This window comes from Pleurodeles waltl, chromosome 8 (assembly GCF_031143425.1).
Source record: "Pleurodeles waltl isolate 20211129_DDA chromosome 8, aPleWal1.hap1.20221129, whole genome shotgun sequence".
In the NCBI taxonomy this organism is placed as follows: Eukaryota; Metazoa; Chordata; class Amphibia; order Caudata; family Salamandridae; genus Pleurodeles; species Pleurodeles waltl.
Genome location: NC_090447.1, coordinates 1,388,606,411 through 1,388,630,564, shown reverse-complemented (window position 1 = coordinate 1,388,630,564; position 24,154 = coordinate 1,388,606,411). Strand labels below are relative to the sequence as shown.

Here is a 24,154-nt window from a genome sequence, read left to right as displayed (position 1 = left end):
TACATCATAAGGGACAGAGGAGAGAATCCTCTTCTGCGATAATGGGAGATATATTTGGTGCTGTAATTCCTTCATTGGGAGTCATCCTGAATTTGATCAAGATTCAAAAGTTGTCTACTATTGTGGATAACATGCTGACAAATTTTAGAGGGGCAATACTCCTGCTAGATACTGAATTTGCTGCAGATAGAGCTATGACACTTCAAAATCGTCTTGCTTTAGACATCCTTCTAGCGAAGGACGTCGGAGTCTGTAAAATGATTAACTCTAGGTATTGCTGCTCATACATTCCTAACAATAGTAAGGAGATAAGAGACTAACTTACTAACCTGACTAAATCAAATAGTGACTTGAAGGAATTGAAGGAACCAGGTTTTGGGAAAGGGTAGGAAAAGGATTTCGCTTCAGTGGGAAATTGGCTTAGTAACACTTGGAATGGGGTACTACTAAAAATCATACAAGGAATATTGATTGTAATTGCTTGCATATTAGGAATATGGGGATTAAGTAAATTGTGGCAAAAGATTAAATTCAAAAGGTCTAAAAATAATCAGAGGAGGGAAGAACGAGACAGGGAAAGAATCCATAGGGAAGATTTGAGGAGAAGACAAAATGCTGACGAGATAGAATTATGAATGGTAAGGAAAAAGTAGTGTGATGACATATTTAGTCATCAGAGGAGGGATTGTTAACGCAAAATCACTTAATTAAAAATTATTAATGAGTGTTTATGTGTCCTGATAATGAGTTTGTTAGAAAATGGATAACAAAGAAAAATTAATGTGCATGTTTGAAATTGTGGCCCCGGAGATTGTCCACCAGATTTCACAAATGTACTAATAAATGACTAGCATACATGAAATATAGAATAATGTATAAAAATAATGTAGTAATGTGTCATATTGAAAGATACAACCTATGTTTTGCAATGATTGTGGGCCTTAACATAGCTAATGTCTTGACCTAGTCTTTCCAGACCTCATGCAGAAGCTGTATTTCTTGGCGTTTAATGGAAAATGCTGACAAGCTGAACTAACCGTGAACTGCTCATTAGCTGAAACCTCTATGTGAACCGACGAACAGGAGATGATGGAACTAGAAATGTAACGATTAGTGTGTAAAGACACTGAGTGTACTTTCCCAGGACTTGAACAATGAAGGCACTGACTGGAGAAGAAGATGCAACATTTTCAATACCTGACGAGCCGGATGATGAGGACATCGTAAAGCAATCCCCAACAACATGAGAACTGTGAAATATTAGAGTTCATAGATTTGGAATAAAACAACTATTGTAATTAATTGACCAATTGGAAATTGGGGGATAGTCTGGGCAACTTCGATATAACAACGTCACAAAGACAACAGAGAGACGGGTGGAGAGAGATGTCAGATACTAGATGCTAGATGTTGGGGAGCGAGACTGCAAGGTACTGAGGCGATTTGAGATTCTGTCATTGGGCTCATACTCTTGTGAGCCTGATGTGATGCTGACCGACTGATGACCTGGAGACAAATACTGACTCTGTTGGTGATCCATACCGAGGATAGGTAGATATTATAATGTGACTGAATATAACTTTGTGCCTTTTCTTTCTAGGTACCAACTGCGCTGTCTAAATAGTTTTCTTAGCCAGATGATTTTCCCAAAATTCTTGTTCTAAATTGTTTTTGCATGAAGTCCCACATGCTGCTACTAATCTGGATTAGATGAGGTTTTCCTTATATGACGACCTACAGATTTAGAGACAAATGATTGACGGACTTTTTTGCTGAACTCTATGAATAGGGAAAACTTATTAACTTTGATCTTTCTATTGACTTTTGCTAATGCATAAGAATACGGTTTGATGCATGTTTTGGTTAGACTGTTTTTGGCACCTTAGAATAAACTTATACGGAATTCTTTTTTTTATTTTATTTGAATTGCAATGAATTAATCTTATGACTTTGTATTTCCCTATTTGTTACAATACTATCATTAAAATGTATAACAAGTTGTGGTTATTCATGACTGAAATGTCATGGGGTGTTGAGTTCTTTTGATTCATTGCTGATGATGACTAATGCTTATTAAGTTGTGTATTGATCATTAGAGTACCAACCATACCTTAGCTAGGATACTCCATGCAAATCAAAAGGTTAATCGACCTATGCGCGTCCCCTTGTAAGTTTACCTATTAAGGACCAGTTGTGCTAACAGTGGCATCACACACTAGGCACACTAGTAAGTACAGCTTTAGGCACTAGGCTACCAAAGTCTGAATGTCCACTACCTCAAACTGAAGGCAGCAACATCCCAATTTATAATAATTGCAAATAATACCTGACCAGCTTACTAGCCTGGCATTGGACCAGTTCCGTTCCGCACACTCAACAAATGCTTAACTACTTGCATTTATTGTTGACAGTGACCTAGTCTTAAGAGGCATCAATAATTCAAATACTAACAGCTTGGAGTCAATCTATAGGCAGGAAAAATCCTACTGCAAAGGTATAGAATTTTGACAGCTATGCCAATCTCATTTCCCACCTAGGTGGTGCCAAATCCCTACCTACTAATAGCCTACACAGTGGCTCCATTGAATGGCACCTGAAACAATGTCTCCCAAGTCTTACAAAAAGAACTGAATAAGTGCATTCAACTATACACAGTGCCTCTACAATGACTCTGTCCCATACCTACACTATCTTTAAATGCAGTACATGAAACCCCCTGGGCGTGTACTATGACAATAAGGCCAGACATGGAGTGTATATAATTGTTCTGCATTCTAACAAATATTGTGTGTATGTAATAACTTGCTTCTATTTAGCTCCTCTCACTGTAGAATTATTACTAATGACGTCCAGTCACAAAATATATGTGATCCTCTTGTATCACTGAGAAAAACGAGTGGTTTCTCTCTGCCCATCTGTCCATCAGTAAAGTAATTGGACTTAACTCTTAACTCTACCCTCTCTCTTGGCAAGCACATTGACAAATTAGCAATACACCGTCACCCTTACAGCTCACAGAGTAAACACTTTCCACCAGTATACTGAGAACTGCTGCTTGCATCTTGATCATCGGTCTGTGGGAATTTGAAAACTTTATCTTACCAAGAATACCACAATTCCCCCTTGCCATTGATTTTTTTCTCCATTCCATAGTATTATCTACAGAGCCATTACTACACATTGCCAATACTAAAAGACCCACACTATTCAACAGTTGAAGTAATACAAATTTCAAGATTTGCTGTCTTGAGTGCAAAGCCATTCACCCTAACTAACAGAATTACCATCTCAGAAGGGCAATGAGGACTGCAGAAAAAGGTTACTTCGCCTGGAAGTTCGTTCTTCCTTGGCTCAGAACCAAATTTTCTACCCTAATAAAGGAGTGCATGGTTCTTCTGAGCAGTGGTAAGCAACTCCACATGTAAATCAAATTATAGCTTACACTCCACGTTACCTGTAAATGGTGCACTCACTCTTGCCCTGAAATACACAACATAGTTCCCCACATGATGCCCCTAAAAAATGTCACCCCATCATGCCCCCTTGTTAGACGCAGCCTTGATAAATAGACCACATATAATGTCCAGATATCTCCACTTTGTGTGTGCCATTCAGTTGTATTTGCTCAATTTACACCACCAAAACCTATTTGCATCATTTGTTTTAATTATTTTCATGTACAATATGTAGTAAGGTTTTCATTTTTTGTGTGAACTAGCAGAACAAGACTAAATACTGTAAGACTGGAATTAAAACCTAGAATACCAGCTGTCAGGGTGTCAACATCCATGTGGCAGTGGGGGGAGCCACCTAGGAAAAACTTGATTATTTTTCAAATTAAGCACTGCATAATTATTTCAGATGTGCATCATGTGACATGGTGTGGAGGCAAGCATGCTAAAAGTAACAACTGTTATTGAATTAATACACAAATACAAAAAAATAATTACTCATGAACTTACTGTGTTGTTGTTTCTTTCTGCAGACTGACAAGGAGCACAGGGCGGATGTGTACGATCTTTTTCCTGGGACATTTCAGACGATAGAGCTGATAGCGGGAAACCCTGGTACCTGGTTGCTGCATTGTCATGTAACCGACCACATTCATGCTGGCATGGAAACAACATTCACGATCAGACGAAAATCAGGTGTGGATTCATGGTCTTCTTTCTGTCATGCAGGAGGCAAGGTCTAGCCCCCTTCGGAGTTCAAAGACCAGCAACTTCAGGTGCTGGTACAGACACTGTGTCTTGGTTCATGTCAGAGGGTAACTTGTAGGTCAGTGGCATTCCTAGTGGAATATTACGAGGACTCACTAGAGAGGCACCCTTGAAACCTGAGATACAATTTAGGGATAACATTGGAAAGGAGCCTTACTCGTTTCCATGTCAACAAATTCGCAAACCAGGTGAAATACATTTTTAAGACTTCTGGCATAGGTGTTTTGGCAAAAAAGAGAACGTGTCTGTAAGGATGTTTTTTTTTGCCAAAACAGAAAAATATACCCATAATGGGATTTCCTCTTTTATATTTTTGCCGAATTTAACCTTCTGGCTATATGTCTATGGTTTCAAAATGTGTGTGCAAATATTTTTGTAAAGACAGAGAGCCTGATTTAGAGTTTGGCGGACAGGTTGCTCCATCACAAACATGAGGGATGTCCTGCCTGCTGTATTATTGTCTCCATAGGATAATATGGGATCCTAATACAGCAGACGGGATATCCCCCTCTGCCAAACTCTAAGTCAGGCCCATAGTTTTTGTGATCTGAGATTCATAGGCTTGTAGATGTATTTTTTTCTTTTAAGAAAAATGAGCAAATTTGCTATGTTTAAAAGCATTCATAGCCCTTGTTTGTTTTTTAACCATAGAAGATATTTAACACAATTGTTGTAAAGGTGACAAGAGTAAATCTTGTCAAATAATATGCAAATATAAGGGCATTGTGACGACATCTTGAAATACCTTCCAGAAGGCGTGGAAAATAGTGGGATAGTCAGTCCTTGGCACAGTTCTTGAAATTCCCTCCAAAGTAACTGTGGTTGCACCACATAGCAATATGAAATTAAACCCAACATGAGTGTTACAGTTGGCTCGATATAAATAGTTCTTAAAACTGACTTAACACCATCAGGAAAATTTGAATGAAACTACTCTGTCAATCTTCAAGAACTACCCCCATCATCAGCATGAAATATCACCAGATTTAGGAATGATATTTCTGCTATACCATACAAAACCGCCTCAGACCTAGCCTGGGAATACTCCCACAAAACACAAGATTGCAGTAATGTAAGCTTTGAAAATGGTGTATGGTGATGTTGATGGCTGTGCTGTTGCCTAGCTAACAGGTGTGGTGCTGTGGAAGAGTGTGGCTGGGGAGTTGTGCTCTGGGGGTGGTTCTGCAGTTATGAAGATGACAGTGGAATAATACAATTGGTTGTATGATGGTAACAATCTCAGTGAGGTAGTAGTGCAGTGCTGTGAGTGGCTGTCCTAATAGTGAGAATGCAGTAATGATTTGATATTGCACTGTTGGTTGTAGAGTGTGGCGCATGGGTGGTAAAATTATGGTGGTAGCCTGGTGCTGTTGCATGATTGTGCAATACCTGGCTTAGTACTGCATAGCTTAGTGGGGGTAACAATCTGTACTCTACCACCACACCTTTGAATCAACAACCAAGGACCTGGACACTATGCCAGTGTCAAGAAAGATGAAATGCTTGGTTCACCCCTCCAGGCCAGTGCATTCAATAGATTACCATGGTGGCTAGGCAATTAAAAGACCAGGAAAACAATTTCACATGCATTTGGATGTATCAGGGCAGGGGTACACACCCTTATATCATGCAGGGGAGATTCCCACCCTAACAATGTTATTTCACAGACATTCACAATTTAAACTGGCCAATCATAGTGCCCAATCTTCTCCATCCTTCTCAACAACTCTGCTTCATCAGCTGACATTTTCCTGCCATTTATTTCATGGTGAAATGTGTTGGTAATCACAGTTTGCTTCAGTTTTCAGGGTTGCTCTGGGGAGAGGTAAAATTTATAATCCCTTCTCTAGGCAACCAATCCAACTTTTGCTTGTTTCAACTCTACTGTTGTGCCTTTAGCCTCTCACTTATGCTTGCTGCTCAGCAGGTTTTGAATATTATAATTGACTTGTTCACCACCAACCCTAGTGATGATTCACAAGCCTCTTGTTCTCCAATCCATACCTTGCAATGGAAGGCTTACTCTCTATTTTACAACTTAAAGACAACTTGGTGAGGTGGGTAATGACTTTTGGGCTGCCTCTCTGTCTCTTGTCTCTTGACTCTTCCGTGGCACTCATCTTTCCCTTCGCAGCTGTACTGCTGTTACAAGTCTCTATAAACACACTCCCATCACTTATATCTTAGTTTTCATAATGACTAACTTAACATCTTTCACGTTTGTTTCTTGTTAGTGGCTTGTCGATTGCTCAAATATCAAGCTCTGTTTTAGAGATTATGTTGAATATCCATTCCTTCCTTTGTTGTGCCTCTTCATCCCCGTGGCTACAAACATGATGTGAAAATCTCCATAGCAGGATTGTACCTTTTCTTATCCCATATATTGGTCATTCTACAACAACTTTTTCATGGTAAAAGCAGAGAGCCTGCCTCTGTCTGATTCATGTTCCTATGTGATCTGCTGCAATATGTTGGTCTGAAGGAGACTCATTCCTTCCCAAAGTTACTCATTTCTGAATTCTTGGCTGCTCCCAAATGCCTCTGCTTGGCTGCTGCCCCAACCATAATGCAGGTTTCCCAGTACCATTCCCAGACTTTTTGCTGATGCTGCTTCTGTTCACCTCATTCTGTCCAGCCTTTTATGTTTGAGGCTGATGTACCAGAGTGGTTTAGGACAGGAATCAGTGCTCACCTCCTGTCAGTATTGCCACTCTTGTAGGTAGTGGTAACTTTGCCTTTGGCAGCTCAGCCCACATGTTTTTCTATCCGGCAGGACATTGTGGTGGTCATTCTGACCCTGGCGGTCTTTGACCGCCAGGGCGGAGGACCGCGGGAGCACCGCCGACAGGCCGGCGGTGCTCCAATGGGGATTCCGACCGCGGCGGTAAAGCCGCGGTCGGACCGGCACCACTGGCGGGCTCCCGCCAGTGTACCGCCGCCCCATTGAATCCTCCACGGCAGCGCAGCTTGCTGCACCGCCGCGGGGATTCCGACCCCCCCTACCGCCATCCAGATCCCGGCGGTCGGACCGCCGGGATCCGGATGGCGGTAGGGGGGGTCGCGGGGCCCCTGGGGGCCCCTGCAGTGCCCATGCCACTGGCATGGGCATTGCAGGGGCCCCCGTAAGAGGGCCCCTACATGTATTTCACTGTCTGCTGCGCAGACAGTGAAATACGCGACGGGTGCAACTGCACCCGTCGCACAGCTTCCACTCCGCCGGCTCGATTCCGAGCCGGCTTCATCGTGGAAGCCTCTTTCCCGCTGGGCTGGCGGGCGGTCTGAAGGCGACCGCCCGCCAGCCCAGCGGGAAAGTCAGAATTACCGCCGCGGTCTTTCGACCGCGGAACGGTAATCTGACGGCGGGACTTTGGCGGGCGGCCTCCGCCGCCCGCCAAGGTCAGAATGAGGGCCTGTGTCTTTATAGATCTGATTCATTTGATAGGATCACTGTTTCTTGTGCCAAGTTGTGCTTATCTTTGGACATGACATATGGACAAAATGGACTGACAGCTTGAAAAAGAACAGACACAGTATGAAGCAAGTAAATTGGGCCTGTCGTGGACGCTACTGGTCAGACTCCCAAGGTATGACCCAGTCTACCCTCTTGCCCATCCTAGATTACACAGTTTGTAACATGGAAAGACTGTTGTGAAAAATTACTGAATGAGTGTTCACTGTTTGTTTGAAGGAGTCAGATCATGCCCTTTGCTTCCTCTAGCACAGGTTTTCCTGTCCTTATTCTTGAGGTACTAAAATGTCTCCAGTATAAAGGATAGAAGTTAGGAAATTGATATTGCTCTAATGTGAGGCTATAATTCTGGTTAGAGTATTATGGGAAATCTTAAATTTATCGAATGACTACATTTTGTAAAGAACAACTGCAAGCCAATGATATTCATTTATAAACCCCTTTTTTAATTTTACAATAATTTAAAAAGACAGTGCAGAGAGCACAGAAACACGTAGGCCCTCATTATGAACCTGGTGGTCCGAAGACCGCCAGGGCCATGGTGGCAGTCTTGCCGCTGAAGGGCCGTCAGTGAAGACCGCCACATCCCTGCTTGTACTGTCAGGGCGGTTGGACAGCTGGGCTGGAGATTAGCATCTCCGACCCAATGGTCCACTGAAGACCACCGGCGGTATCACGAGTCAGCTTTCCACCAGGGTTTCCGGTGGCGGAAGCACCGCTGCAAAAACCCTGGCGGAAAGGCAACTGGTGACAGGAAATTTCTTTCCTGTCACCGGCAGATGACTCCCCCCAAACCCGTCTGCAATCCCAATACCCCCCACCCCCCTTCCATACCAGAATCCCCCCATCCCCCTCCCTTCCAGTACAGCATCCCCTTACAGTACAGCACCCCCCACCCCACCCTTCCAGAACAGCACCCCCACCCCCTTCCAGTACAGCAGACCCCTCACCCACCCCTACCGGCATACATGCACACACACCACCCCCCACACACACCCCAAACACTCTTTCACCAACACTTACATACATGCATTCACTCACACGCATCCGTACTCGTATTCACTCACACACATCCGTACTCGCATTCACTCACACGCATCCGTACTCGCATTCACTCACACGCATCCGTACTCGCATTCACTCACACGCATCCGTACTCTCATTCACTCACACGCATCCGTACTCTCATTCACTCACACGCATCCGTACTCTCATTCACTCACACGCATCCGTACTCTCATTCACTCACACGCATCCGTATTCTCATTCACTCACACGCATCCGTACTCTCATTCACTCACACGCATCCGTACTCTCATTCACTCACACGCATCCGTACTCTCATTCACTCACACGCATCCGTACTCTCATTCACTCACACGCATCTGTACTCTCATTCACTCACACGCATCTGTACTCTTTCACTCACACGCATCTGTACTCATTCACTCACACGCATCTGTACTCATTCACTCACACGCATCTGTACTCTTTCATTCACACGCATCTGTACTCTCATTCATTCACACGCATCTGTACTTGCATTCACTCACCTGCATCCATACACTTTTGCACAAACATTCCATCACACACTCACTTCAGCAATCATACACGCATTCAAACACCCATACACACGCGCATATACACTAACATTCACACACACAGACAACATCCACTCACACACAACACCCCCCCACCCTCCCACCCCTGTCGGATGATCAACTTACCTTGTCCGGCGAGGAGGTCGTCCGACAGGGAACAGGCACTTCCACTGCCGGCAGCACCCCGCCATCAGGACACCACCAGGCCGTACTACAGGTCGTAATATGGCTGGTGGAGTACTTTCAGCGGGGCCGGTGGTGGAACAGCCCTTGCGTCTCCGACCTCCAGCACGATTACTGGAGGATTTCCACCCAAATTGCGGCAGAAATCCTTCAGTACTTGTAATATGGTGGTTGGAAGACCACCAGCACTGGCGGTCTTCTGACGCCCGTGCCTTCTGTGGTCTTGAGAAAAGACCACTGAAGTCATAATGGGGGCCCTGGTCAGGAAAAAGTAAGTTACATAGGTATTGGCACATCGGGGCCAGATGTCGGTCCTATCCCAGAGTGCCAATCTACAATCCAGTCCAGCAGGCCGCAACCAGATTCTAGATGTCTGGTTGCCTCCTGCACAGGTCGCTGACCCCAGGTGCTGACTGAACCATGTCCTTGTTAGTCTCCTGGAGAGCCAAAGTCTGTGTCACCTGGGCTCACCAGCAGCCCATGCCTCACAGGACAAATGAAGAAAGGCCCAGATCACTGATCCAGTGCCGTTCGCACTCCCCTATAACCGCACAGATGCAGGTAGAGGGGGGGGTGGTGTCTGATTAATCTCCTTACCTCATGATTTTGGCAGATTATCAATGTCTTGATTGGGAGCCTGGTTTCATGCGCGGTCTTGGCTCACCGGCTACACCACAACCAGTGGCTTATTTTTAAGCTACGTTTTCCTGACTATTTAAACAAACAAATGTTTTAGACACAAAAAGCAAAACATGCCTATGAAAGATGTTTTAGTTGAGGTTACAAGCGTGGATTCGGACGCAGGAGGCAGCAGTGGGTGCACGCCAGCAGCCTTCACTGCATCCTCACACCACTGCACCAGCCCACCACCTCCCCTCTGACCTCCGGTCGCCCATCCACCTCTCATAGCTACTCATGGCCTAGTACCTCTGGGAGGTTCGAGCGCAGACAGGGGTTGCAGAGAAGGAGAAGGTGGACTGGGATGGGTGCAGCACAGTGTGGCTTAGCCCGGCTCCGCACATCTGACACACTAGATGCCGCGTGGGCCTGGGGCCACACAGATGTTGCGGGGGCCTGGATGTCCATCAAAGGGGCCTGAAGGCTGTACAGACATTGTGGACATCGCAGACATTGCGGATATCGCAGCCAGCACCTAGCCAGTACACACAGCGTGCCATGAGGTAAGGAGAGCGCGATAGGCATACTCTGCAGTTGCTAAGTGCGTGTTGCAGCCCCCCTTCTGAAGCGGCCCGGTTAGGGCGCAGTCTGCGGTGGTGACTGGTGAGCACCGCTTGCTCAATCTCTCCATATTACCGACAGATGTAAGCATATCATAAAGCTTTACATCATATATATTGCTTGCCTGCTCCCAAGGCACAGGAAAGATACTTGAAAGTTGGGATTGAGACTGATTTGGACTGGATTTGAACTTGAAGCCACCGGAACCCTCTGAGGCAAGTCTTCTTATCTCCATTTGGAGAAAAAGGAAAAGGTAGCCTGTCTCAGATGAAGTAGTCATAAAAAGGAGGGGGAACAGTGCTCCACAGTCCCCCAGCCCATGTAGGGTATTGAGTACAGCTGGCATCAATTGTAGGAGCCTAACAATGCAAAATAACAGTGTGGGAATGGCGAATGCAAGAGCGATGGTCCAGATGGCAACTGACAACACCCACGAGGAGGAGGCGAAACTCTTAATCCTGACAACCACAAGATAACTGACTATTATGCTGTCCTAGGTAACTGTGGAATCAAGAGGGCCTCAATGGGTCCCAATCCCCAAACTCCAGAGGTCTGTCCTTCGCCTGTCCAGGCTCTTGGGCCCAAAAGGTTGAGGGGAGATAGACATCAGACGAGACTCTCCCCCACCAATCCCCCTATCACCAATAATTGTAACCATGGAAAATCATCCCCTATATGGTGGACCCTCGGCTGTTGCAGTTGCATCTGGGGATGCTATCTCTACCATTACTGCTACACTAACTGGGGGGTCGGGGAGCTAACCCCCTCATTAGGAGTCTACGTAACCCTTAAGTAATCGAAGACCATGAAAGGCAGTTGCCCGCATCAATAAAACGCACATACAGTCCTGACTCAGAGAAAGAAGCAATTGATGACATTGTGAAACTAGAGAACTCCTAAAATCCCCCAAAGAGACCTAGTTGTAAGTTCTACTCCTTTCTGGTTTATAGTCTAAAAAACATGGAGTTGGGATCATTGAAGACAAGATCTCCCGTCTGTACCAGGGGAGTCGGATGTAGGGGACAGACCTCAGACAGAGAGAACTAATGTGAAAGCTTCAGTGGAAGACCAAGGGACACATGTTAGGGAAACCCTACAACCATCGGCTCTAAATAGTGTGAATGATATGTGGGCCGCAATTTTGAATTCAGTGCAGGCAACAGTAATGACACTCCAGTTTCATTCTAATACAATGGATATCCAGGTAGACCTGCTGAACACATTGGCCATGTTCGTCTCTGGAATCGATGGCAAGCTAGGAGAACTAAACTCTCTGATAACAAGGGCGCAAACTAAACAGCTCAACGACGTCCCCATCTGCTCATGCAAATAGATGGTGGACAGATTGTCCCATTTGCTGATAACCTTGGAAGGAATACTAAGAGAGGTCTTTACCCCCAAGTTAAGGAGCGTACATATGTCAGTTCGCTATCTAACATGCTGACATCCGTTCCATCTGCAGAGAGCATGAAGGATAGTCAGCAAATCGACCAAGGAGACCCATCTGGAAGAATGGACCTCGTAGAGAACAGCGTTAAGAGTCCTACTGTAAAAGCCATCACTGAGACTCCTGAGTTCTCTGCCTACATACTTGTTAGATCCAAGGGAACCTGAAAAGTCTCTGCAATTGCATCTGACAAAGAGAGAGAGAAAACGTGCAAGAAAGGGCAGGAACTCTGCTCGGTCACTCCGCACAGGTGTCACAAAGACCACAGTGGCCCTCACAGAGGAACCAAGTAAGAAATATAAGACCACAAGAGGGAAGGCAAAAATCAGATGGTACTCCCTGGCTTGCCTCAAATGTACTGGCAAATAAGGTTCCTGATTTAGGAGGCACTCTCACGATGGCTCCGACATTGCAAGAACACAAACCATCTCTATTAACAAAAGCCACTATGGAGGAGAACGAAAGCCCTACTGGTGGTCATCCATATACGGCCCCGGAGAACTGTACGGCAGGAGGGATCAGTTCCACAACCCTAGATAATGTAGAGACTTCAAGAAGAGTACATACTGTATTGCAGCAGTCAAATCTGACAAATTATCAAAATCCAATCAACCAAGAGCAGTATCTCCAGCTACTCTGAATCCCTGAATTTCTTTCAAGAACCCCCTCAGATGTGCTCATTCTAAAACTCATAAAAGGACCTCTTGATCTGAATCAGGTGTCCTCAGAAGATATAGCTGCTATAAAGTTCATTCCAGCAAGAGGGAGTCAGGATATGGATCCAACACTGGTCATTTTTTCGGCCCCTGATCGCCCTAAGCAAATCTTGGAAAGGAGAGAGTACTTAGTACTTGAGAGCCTGGAGCATTAAGGTGTTATATACCAAGGAGATCAATATCAAAACCCAGTAATGAAGAAGCGTCATCTCAATATGGACGTACTAGAACCTTGGTCCGTTCTACGTGGAGTAAGTGGAACATGTGATTTCAGTGAAACCAATGAAGGAAAAATTAATTAAAAAATTAGTAATTCAGTCATCCCAACTATGGAAAGAGGAGGGGCGAAGAAAGATGCTAACAAGATGTGATCCTTTGGCTAGCTGGAGTTGGCTGCCCTCTGTGTTATCTTCAGGAAGGGTCCGTAAAAGCTCAACAACAACTCAACAGCTGTCATCCCCACAAGGAGCATTGAACATCTGTTAATGGAACATAGGAGGCCTGCTGGTAAAATTGGAAGATCCAGTAGTAATCCAACTCTTAGGCTCATTTGATATTATAATGATACAGGAATCCTGGGCCCAAGCGTCTATACCTCTAATTGGGTGTAAAGAATGTATCAGGCTGGCAGAGAAAACCAGTATGTTCGGTAGGGCAAAAGGCTGCCTTGCGATACACATCTCTACCAATATTTCAGCCTAGGCATCAGAACTCAACGTGTAAGATCTGCCATTGTTGTTAGTCCGATTAGATGGTTGGGCAAAAAACATACCTGAACCACTGGTAATAATCTACATGAATCCAAAAAAGAAAGCTGCTGAAGCCAACCATTTGATAAAACACCTACTCCAAGTAAAAAGTTCGACATACCTGGCTTTTTGGTTAATTTCAGGTGATTTCAACCTCCATTTATTCCACAGTCCAAGTGAGGAATATATACAAACAGTAGTAGCAGTGCCAAGTCAAAATATCCCCCAGCACATAAAGAAAGATAAAATTGGAGAGAAATCAAAGACCTGTGAGGTAGCTGGACTATTTACTCGAAATAAACGGAATCTAGCTGATATCCCCCCTGCTTGGACAGGAACCTCCAGAAAGGCGACTTCATATCTGGATTGAACGCTGGTCAATCCCTCACTGTACAAGCATGTGAGCGATTTCAGACTCTTGGACCGCACGGAGAGTGATCACAATCCCCAGATAATAAAGGTACGGTCAACAGTGTGCACGCCTGAGAAAGTGGCATGTATTAAGAGAGATTGGCACAGAAAACCTTAAGCGACTGAAATGGTCATCCAGTTTCATCAGAAACCAAGCAGAAGAGGCAATGTCCAATCTGGAGCTCATGGCCATGGGAAGTACAAATCAGACATATGTTTGGGAGGCCTTTCCCAGGGAACTTACAAGCCAAGGTTTCTAAAAAAAAACAAAAAAATACAAGTGAGTCCAATTGGGACATCGCAGCGGCGTACAGATGCCACAGACAGTGCGTATAAGGAAAGCAGCTGGAAGCAGGCTGCTGAGGCAACTGTACAAATCTCCAGAGACTGGAACATTATTAAGTTCCCTCTGGGAGCAAAGGAAGCTCATAAAAGAGGAAATATGGTCTTTTAAAAACCTCCAGCAAGAAGCACTATGGGCTAAACTGCACTATGCGTCAGGACTATCAGATTCAAAACGTTTCTGGAAGCTGATTAATTCCCTTTAAAAAGGTCTAAAAGCTGCCCACAATGCAAACATAAGCGAGGAAGCTTGGGTTGATCACTTGAAATTTCACTTCAAGAAAAGTCCCACTGGAAGAGTTGTGCCAGTTCAGTGGAAGAAGAACACCCAGGAATCTGATGATTTGAATTCTTTGGTAATCCCAGCGTCCGAGATAATGAAGATCATTGGGAAATTACGATCTGACTGTGCACCTGGCCCTAACAGACTACCCCAAGCACTGTTTAAACAGTCAATGAAAAGATGGGCGGACTTTCTGAGTGCAATGTTTAATCATTTGTTGTGAACTGGACTCGTCCAGGCTAGTTGGAAGGGTTCAATAATTCGCCCTATTTATAAGGGAGGGAGGGCTGCCTTGCCCTTTTAAATGAGGACCTTAAATACTTTTCTGCATGCTTACTGCTGCATTTAGAGTCTTGGGCTGTAGATAATGGCAGACTTCCCATAAACCAAACCGGTGTAATGAACCTTATGACGCTGGGTATCATTATTAATAGAGCAAAGGGAACAGGGACCCCATTATATTTGTGTTTTGTTGATTTTTAAAGCAGCTTTTGTCTGTATCCCTCGTGGTAACTTGTGGGCAAAACTACAGCAATGGGGGCTGCCCCTAACCATTCTCTGACGCCATAAGATTACTTTATTCCGATACATAGGTGAAAGTTAAGGCTGTGTTCTAGCACCAATCCTTTTTAATTTTTACATTGCAGACCTCCCTTTAGTGTTCAGCAGCCAGTCTGCCCATTCACCCACACTTGGTGACCACCAACTATCTAATCTGCTATATGCAGACGACCTGCTATTGCTTAGCAATAGCATAATTCCAGAATAGGTATGCAAAAATTGATGCATAGCTTAGGAGGGTATACAAAAATAAATGAGTTATAAATAAACAAAAATGATTGTCCTCAACCACAGACACTCCAATCAGCATAAGTGGCATTTAAATGGAAAGATAAGTGACCACCTACACATACCTAGAGGTCACAATAGATTCAAGAGGAACCTATGTATGCCACAGGGAAGTGATACGAAATAAAGCACAAGCTTTAAACTATGCCTTTGGAATATTAGCAAAGACCATCCGTGGACATGCCCTTAACCCGCTAACAGCAGTAATGAGAGTGAAATTATTAACAATGCTCTCTTATTGCACAGAAATAATGAGAGGTGTGGAGAAAGCTCTCCTGGATAAACTTATGGTGAAATACTACAAACAAGGTTTCCAGTTACCTAGGTCGGCATCCCCAGCCCACGATAGTAAGGAAGTCATTGGCTAGACCTGCAGTTTTTATTAAATGTTGCCTCAAATTTCGGCACGCACCAGAAGGGATGCTAGCCAATTTAGTATGGCAGGAAATTAACCTTGAAAGGAGCAATAGTAATTATAAAGAGTATTTGGAAAGAAGTATAAAGCAGCTAAATTTGGAAGACTTCTGGGATCAGACACTGCCTAGTCTGGTATTTAAGAAAGTAAAGCAATCAAGCTACACGCTGGCTAGAAGATAGGAAGGAACTAGCTAAAAGATACCATGGATGGTTTGTTCGTAAATCATATAAAACACACAAAGAATCACTGATGATGGCTGAATCCTATGCTTTGAAAATTAAACGTTTCTTAAGGCTAAGGCTAGGAGATATGCCAACGTTAGATCGCATGCCTAAATGGAAGAATGAGTCTGAAAGAGCCAATCAGGAATGCCGCTTATGCCACCTCATGGTGGAAACATTTGGGCATGTGGTCTGCATTTGTCCAGCCTTGGCTATTCAAAGAAGAAAATTGCTGAAAAAAGAATTCAATGCCTTAGGGATCAGATCATGCCGACTGGCCCTAATCGAAACACTCGATCCAAGAAATGAAATCCTGAACATTAGTCCGATTTTTGGACATGGTTACTTCCCTTACTCCTCCCTCGAGAATCCAGCGATCCCGGCAACTGGGATGCCAATAGAGCAGAGTCTCTCTATAGATTTTAGGATGGGATGTGTATAGAGTTGTCAAGGATCAATTGTTTAACCTCTAATCAGTATTTAGTTACCATGCTGAAGGAATATATTGCACATTTTTTGCCAGTTTTGCAAAGTAACTAAGTTAGTAACTTTAAATACCAAATGCTTTTTATATCCTGCCCCCAGGAACTTATGGCTACAGACCAAATAAATGCCTAAAAATATGATTTAAGGAATGGTTTCCCCTATAATCTTAGTAGCAATGAATGACATCGGGTGTTACCCTATGTTTTACCGTGATCATAACTATTTTTATACGCTTGGTAAAGGCTCTATGGGAAGTTAAAAGATCCAAAGGACGCAGGGGCAAATTTGTGTTTTACTATGATTTATAAACCATGTTTTATATTTAGAAATGGACTCATGGAGGGGGTCATCATATTTATTGCACTGATGGTCTTTTTGCACTAATTATGCCTTGTGCTATTGGAGATGGAATGTTTTATGGTTTTTATTAACTAATAAAATTTGCTGAAAGGAGCAATAAAAAAAATAATCCACCAATTGCAGTACCAGTCCTTCTCCTCGCATGAAAAATATGCAGTTATCAGACTCAAAGTGCATAGCCAAGTAAAGAGATTGGACAAGAAGCCACAAGTAAAAAAAAAAATAAGGTGGAGCCATGCATGACACAAAACTAAAGGCTTTTTTCGAAATTCAGTTTTTCTACCCCATTTCCATTGTAGAAGGCCTAGTGAGTTTCACCAATGCAGTGGGACTTCAGCTCATGTTGGAGAAAATGTTTGGAGTTTCCCTTAATGAAGAAAAAATAATTTATTTTACTCATTTAGCGTTTTAAGCTAAAGGAAAGCGTATTAATTATTTTATTAGTAAAAAGCTGCACTTCCTTGAAGCCATAATCTGCAGCCAAGCTTCATTCCCCTGCCATCTTCCAAAGTCAAGCTTCTTTCCAATGCTGCAGTGAGCCGTGCGGTGAACAATATGTTTTAGTTGGGCAGAAGGGCTGTCTGCCTTTTGCAAATGCTGTTCCTTGAAGGTAGCTGGTCTCCCACGCTTCGCCATTATACTGTCATCTAGGCTTCATTAATGTGACTTAAACAGAGGAGGCCCTAGCCTAGCTGCCAGCAACTAGCTCCTTTTGTAGTTGGCAATCCCACTTTTACCCTGAGTTTAATTTAATTAAATTGGATTGTTTCCTCTAATTAGTGTCTCTCCTTAATTTACCATTAGGCACTGTTTTTCCCCCTGTAAGGAGAGGCTTGCACTGGACGTGAAAAACAAATCTGGGGATTCTGCACATTGATGTAGTGAAGTACTCTGGGGAATAGGGCATTAAAATTGATAAAATAGTCTAGTTATCTGGATATTTGTCTTTTGTATTTTCATAAAAGACCTTGTTTAATTTTCATTTTGTGCATCCTCAGTTTGTAGTATTGATTGGAGAATGAGACTGTACTGTGGGGTTCAAAGGCGATCTAAATGGTGTTTATAATTTAAACTGTATAATTTTTATTATTTTGTTTTGGTGCTCATGAAATCATGCCAGTTGCAGGCCACTCCCCACCCTAGCCCTCCCACTCCTTTGTCTGATTCCCCTCCCCCATCGCGCTTGCTACTGAACATTTAATTCACTCCAAGAATTCTCCTACTATTTGATTTCTTTCTTTCCCCAAATATACAGTGTGTGTGAGAGAGCGTTTATTTCTGTGGTCTTTTCTGGACTGCTTTATGGCAATTAAAAAAATTTAAAAAGTGGCCCGGGCTAAAAGTTCAGGCAATGGGAAATAACGTCGACATGCTGTATTCAGTGTTACTTTGAGTCCCTTTTTTGACTTTTTTACACTATTCAATGATATTTTGTTCTTTTAGTAAATCTGCATTATTGAAAATAATAAATAAAAATAGTGTCTCCTGGGTACACACAGACAACACAATTTACAATAATAATACAACAGGAGCATTTTTGTGATAGCTAAGAAACTTGTCTTCCTGGGCTAAGCGCAAGATATTAAGGCATCTAAAATTGTACCTTTGCCATATTTGAGCCTTCATCTATTAATTAATGAATAATCTAATGCCAGCCCTTTGTCTTTTTTTTCTATTATCAAACACCATAGATCCTCTTTACCCACGCGAAGAAGATGGTATTACAAAAGGTATGAATATTTTCAGAAATTAAAACTATTTTGAGCAGTGTTCATTAAACAAAGAATTTACCTGAGATTTTTCTGTTTTTCAGGCAGCAGCCAAGCAGGTGTAGAGCTTTTTGGAAGCAGCCTGGATGCGAGGCAGGCTAAGACCGCCCTCATAGCCTTGCTTATCATTGGAATCACGCTTCTGTCGATACTATTGACTGTGCTCATCATTCTCAGTGTCCTCCGGAAAAGGATGTTGCGCTGGTCGTACCGTAGCCCTGAGCTCCCAGGCGATACGCTGTGAAAGCTGTTTTTATATAGGAATGTGCAGTATTACTGGTGGCAGGGGTGCCACTGTAAAGTATTGTGTCACTTGAACACTGGATGTTAGAGGAGCAAGACATTTGACCATATAGAAAAACATGGCTCCAAAGTTAGTTTTTTTAATAAGTGAATTATCATCTGCCAAACAATTTGAATTTATATTCTCTGGAATGTAGGCTTCTGAGGTGTGTGGAGGACAGTAAAGAGTGCTCCTAACGAACGGAATCTTTCAGTATGATGGCGCCTGTGCGAACACTAATGGAACAGAAAATTTGTGAAAACCATGCATTTCAATTGTCGCAAAAGTTTGGCCTTATTTGATCTCATTGAGAGGTTGCACAGATGAAAGCCTTAACCAGCTTCATTAGCTGCAGTCAATCTCCATGTGCTGTTGGTGCATGCCCTTTATTGGGCACAATAAAAAGGTATTTATATATATAACAGATGTGGGCTGCAACAATAGGAAGATAATTGGCCTGATGGTCAGAATTCCTATGGCAGTAACTCCAAGGAATGATTGTTAGCCAGATCACTGACCTAGGAGCCCTGAATACCTGAGAAGCATCAGACCATTTGAGTCACACTGATTATCCCACCAGCCTCTCCAATTTCTGTTTATTACACAGGCAGCCAAGGTAGAGGAATATGATTCTGTCCGCTCCAGTGCAATTCTTACTGAATCTTGAACCTTATTTTGCTGCAGATGGCTCCCCAAACCTCCTTACTTGTCGTCGGCATGTAGTTGAGGGTGCTAAAACAGAGAGCAGAACATGTTTTCCAGGGGGTAAAAGTCATTGAAGCTCAAAGCATAACCCTGCTTCTGCTTCAGAGATCTCAGGCCACAAGAGAGGAAGCAGAATCCTAGAGTCCCATTGCATAGTCCATTAAACACAAAAACACATCTCCCACACCTAGAATTTCTTCCTTGCAATTAATGTGAATAAATGAAAGCAGCTCCTTTTAAACCAAGTACTGTGTAGTTGTAGATCACTGTAGACTGTGGCATTCAGTGCTTTAAGAGGGATGAAAAAGATGGAGGGGTTTCTAGGAACACCATGATCTAAGTAACGCATATTGGAGGTGGTCTTTTACAAGACCATGAGCAATATGTATCGATAGAACCCTATGGCTCACAAATTCAAAAATGCCTTTCTTTTCATTTGGCAAGCAAGAAGCCTCATCTACCCCATCTCTAAATAAGCTTGGTTCATATCGTGCTTTACAAAGCTCTTTATCAAAAAATCTTGCAGTATCCTCTGTAAAGTTCCACTCAGAGTCTGGGACTGATTCACAAGAATAAGTTACACTTATGAGTAAGTTTACACTTTGTAGTACATTTACTATGTTCAGTAGTTTCAAGTTCTGAGTGTAAAGTTACTACAGAATTGTAAATTACATGTCTCTAACCCCAGGGTAAATCAGTTGCCTTACTTGCGTGGGTGGTTGACCTCCCTCCTTAAACCTCTCTCTGACCCTTCCTTAACCCCTCTTACTCCTCCCTAATCCTATCCCCTCTGGTAGTAAGACAGTCCCTGCCACCGACCCCCATGTGTCCCTCCCACATTTACTATTAAAATCTATACTTACATGTGTGGAGACTCCATAGTTGAGGTGGAGAACTTCACACATAGAAGTATACACTTAAACCTTTTACTATGTTTTGTACCACATTTTATTTATTTATTTATTTTTAAAACAAAGTTTTATTAGTTTCCGTTCTCAACTGTGCAACATACAGTGTAGTGTTCAAGTGACATCGCAGACATATCATAATTGGACATGCAGTATGCATAATAAATCTACAGGTGCATTCCAGCGGTACTATGTTGTGTAACATTGATGTTGACCAACAATCCCCTGTCCCAGCCACTCTCCATCCTGTCACACTTCCGTCTGTTGATGATAAGGGTTAAGACATAAGGGTCGCAGTTAATATTGAGTTTTTCAGGGGTACCACTCCTTGCATGGGAGGACAACACATAAAATTGCTTTCAGCACCATCTCATTTGCAGCCATTCCCATATGATGAAGGAGCGTATATGAACCCCTTAGGTCAAAGTATGTGGAAGCTTCAGGTTTTCTACTCAGGCTCACTTCCAGCATCTCACAAGAGATGCTATTTGCCCACTCATAATCAGCCCTGCGACTCAACCTGTGCCCTAAACGTTTCTACTAGTGTGTCCCACTCTAGAGATATTGTTTTTCCCCACAGGCCTCTATATTCTTCTCTTCTGAGGGCTGCACTTTCTGCCTGGCTCCAGCATAATACCGCCTCCATCCATGAGCGGAGAGAAGGGGCGTGTGAGGGGACTTCCAGTGCCTCGTCATTTGACGTTTTGCTAAAAGCATAGCCAAGTCCATGAAGCGCGTAAGTACCTTAGAGGCATTTTTCCTATGGTGTAGTCCGAGGAGGAAGCAAGCGGGGGAAAAGTCCACTGGTTACTCTGCAACATCTGTCAGCATGGTACATATTGCAGTCCACTACTGTGTGAGGGATGGACATGCCCACATCATATGGAGGAGATTGGCATCAGTGGTGCGACACCGAGGGCAGTGCATCGTTGTAGTGTGATAGACCCTATTAAGTCTATGCGGAGTCAAACACGGCCAGTGAAAAAGGTAAAACTGAATCAGTTTAAACCTAGTGTTACGAGACTCTTTTTTTTTTTTTTTTTTGCTTTTTTTTTTTTGCTTTTTTTTTTTTAACATATTGTAATATGAATGTCCATTCCTCTACCATAATGTCTCTGCCTATATTAGTTGCCCACGTGACCTTCAATGTGTCCAGGGATGTGTGGAGCTGTGCCCGGATCCCCCGATATATCCACCTAACAGGATGCCTACCGTGTCCCATTGTATGCAGAGCTTGGAGGGTTTCATGCGTTACCGGTTCTGTACCCTGTGGTGCCCAGTAAGTGCGTACATATGATAGTATTTTAGCATGAGTTTAAAAGAGTCTATGATAAACCATGTATTTGCACAAAGTCTGAGAGTAGCATTCCATCCGCGAACAAGTCTCCGCGAACGAGTGGACCCTGCTGTTCCCATACCCTGAGCGTAGCTGCCATGATCGTTCCCGAGAGGGTAGAGAGCCCGCTTAGTGGTATGCTAGGCACATAGGGGGTTGCTGAAGATTTGTAACATATAGTTAGTTACCAATAGGCCAATGCCATGCGTAATTGCAAAGTAGACCCGTGGGGTAATTCAGGTGACTTAGGACAAAGCAACTGGTGATTAAAGCCCCTATTCCACATCGCATCTGTTCAATTTATCTCGCCCAGATTATGGCCGGCTAGCCAGTAGGACAGCCATTGCAGTTGGCCTGCAATACAGTAGGCCTTGAAATATGGAGCGCTAAAGCCCTCTAAGTCTGGGGGTAACTATAGTTTTGTCATGCCGACCACCTTTTCCCCCACATGAGGTCTATCAATAAGGAATTCAGTGTCCGAAATACACATGGTGATGCTGTAAACGGCAAGTTCATAAAATAGTATAAGACCAGTGGTAGAATTACCATCTTCACCAGGGTCACCCTCCCCTCCACTGAAAGGGGTAGTGTGTCCAAAAGTCAGTTTGGGATCGGAGCGATGTAATCGCCTGGTTTAGATTCCCATCCAGCAAATCCGCTTGGTCCCGGTAAATGCGAATACCGGATGGAGACAGGAGCCGTTGCAATGGTCTTGGGCCCAAATTGGGATCACAAGCTCCGACCAGGTGTCCCGAAAGGAATATGCATATGACTTATCAGGATTAATTCGGAGCCCTGAAAGGAGTGCAAATCGTGAAAAAGTCTGCGCCATCCTCTCCGTGCCCTGCTGCAAATCTCTGTAGTAAAGTATCATATCATCCGCATACAAGGCGAAAGCATGCCTAGTGGGGTTGAGTGCAATTCCCCAATCCTTTGCGCTGCGGCGAAGGTGCTGCGCCAGGAGCTCCAATTCCAGTACAAAGAACAGGAGGGGCACAGGACAACCCTCTCTAGGTCCACAGTATATGGGATAAGAGGTGTGGATATATGAACTCCTGTCTTGGCCCTGGCAGTCGGGCCGTGTACCCACCGTATAAATTCTGGAGGTATTCCATAGGCTTCTAGAGATGCCAACACATATTGCCAGCTGAGAGTATCAAGTGCTTGCCATATACCTAGGAAGATGCAGCCAGCGTATGGGTATTTGTGCTTTGACTCATCCATCAACTGAAATAGTCGGCGGATATTCATCAATGTACCACAGAGTGGAACAAATCCACATTGGTCCGTGTGTAGCAGGCGTGGGAGTAGTCTGCGCGCCAATACTTTACTGAGGAGTTTACATTCCGTATTTCAAATAGACAGGGGTCTATAGGAAGTCATTTGTGTGAGAGGTCTACATGGTTTTAGAAGCAAGGTCACTACCGCTTCTCGAGTTGTAGCTGGAATCATTCCTTCTTCGAGGGACCTCTTATATAACTTTTCTAGGTGGGGAAGCAAGCGCTTAGGGTATGTGGCATAAAATTCCACTGGCAATCCGTCACAGCCCGGGGTTTATTACATGCCATCTCTTTTAATGCCTCGCCTATCTCGATAGACGTGATTGAGGCTTGCAGCGCCTCTTTCTAGTGATGTCACCTGTGGGAGCAGATGTCAGTGCAGAAACATATGTATGGAGTGTTGGTCTACTGGTGGCGGCGCTGCCTACAAATCCACATAGTCTAGATGGAAGGCATTGGTAATGCTGGTTTGGCTAGTTACTGAACCCAGCTGTGGGGACTGTATCATTGATCTATGCGTGGGAGACTGTTGTGGTCTGATTAGTTTAGAAAGCAGGGCACCTGGTTTGTCCGCCTCCACATGCGTCCTCTGGGAGTATGATCTGCAATCTATTACACGCAAGTGCTCTAGGAGTTCCGCATGCCGGATCCGTGCCTCTTGTAATTGCTTTCTTTTGGTGTTGTCTAGTATCACCTCTCGTTCTAGAGACCCCAACTCATCTTCTAGCTGTGTGAGGTCTGACAGTATTTCAGACTGGGCTCCTACTCTCATAGAAATGGAGGTCTCCTGTATAATTACTTTGAAGGCCTCCCATTCAATGAGTGGGGATGTGGCTTTGTCCGTATTTTCTGGAAAATGTATCTATGGTAGTAGCTAAT

The 24,154-nt window shown here is 43.8% G+C and overlaps 1 protein-coding gene across 1 annotated transcript in view; it reads left to right on the top strand.

Moving 5' to 3' along the window:
* The window catches only part of HEPHL1 (hephaestin like 1), a 420,608-nt gene extending 400,612 nt beyond the window's left edge, over positions 1-19,996 (top strand). The window contains exons 18-20 of the mRNA XM_069202431.1: positions 3,986-4,148; positions 18,686-18,724; positions 18,808-19,996. Coding sequence (XP_069058532.1) covers positions 3,986-4,148; positions 18,686-18,724; positions 18,808-19,007 — 402 coding nt within the window. The 3' untranslated portion in view covers positions 19,008-19,996. The remainder of the gene's footprint in view (positions 1-3,985; positions 4,149-18,685; positions 18,725-18,807) is intronic.
* The last annotated feature ends 4,158 nt before the right edge of the window (positions 19,997-24,154 follow it).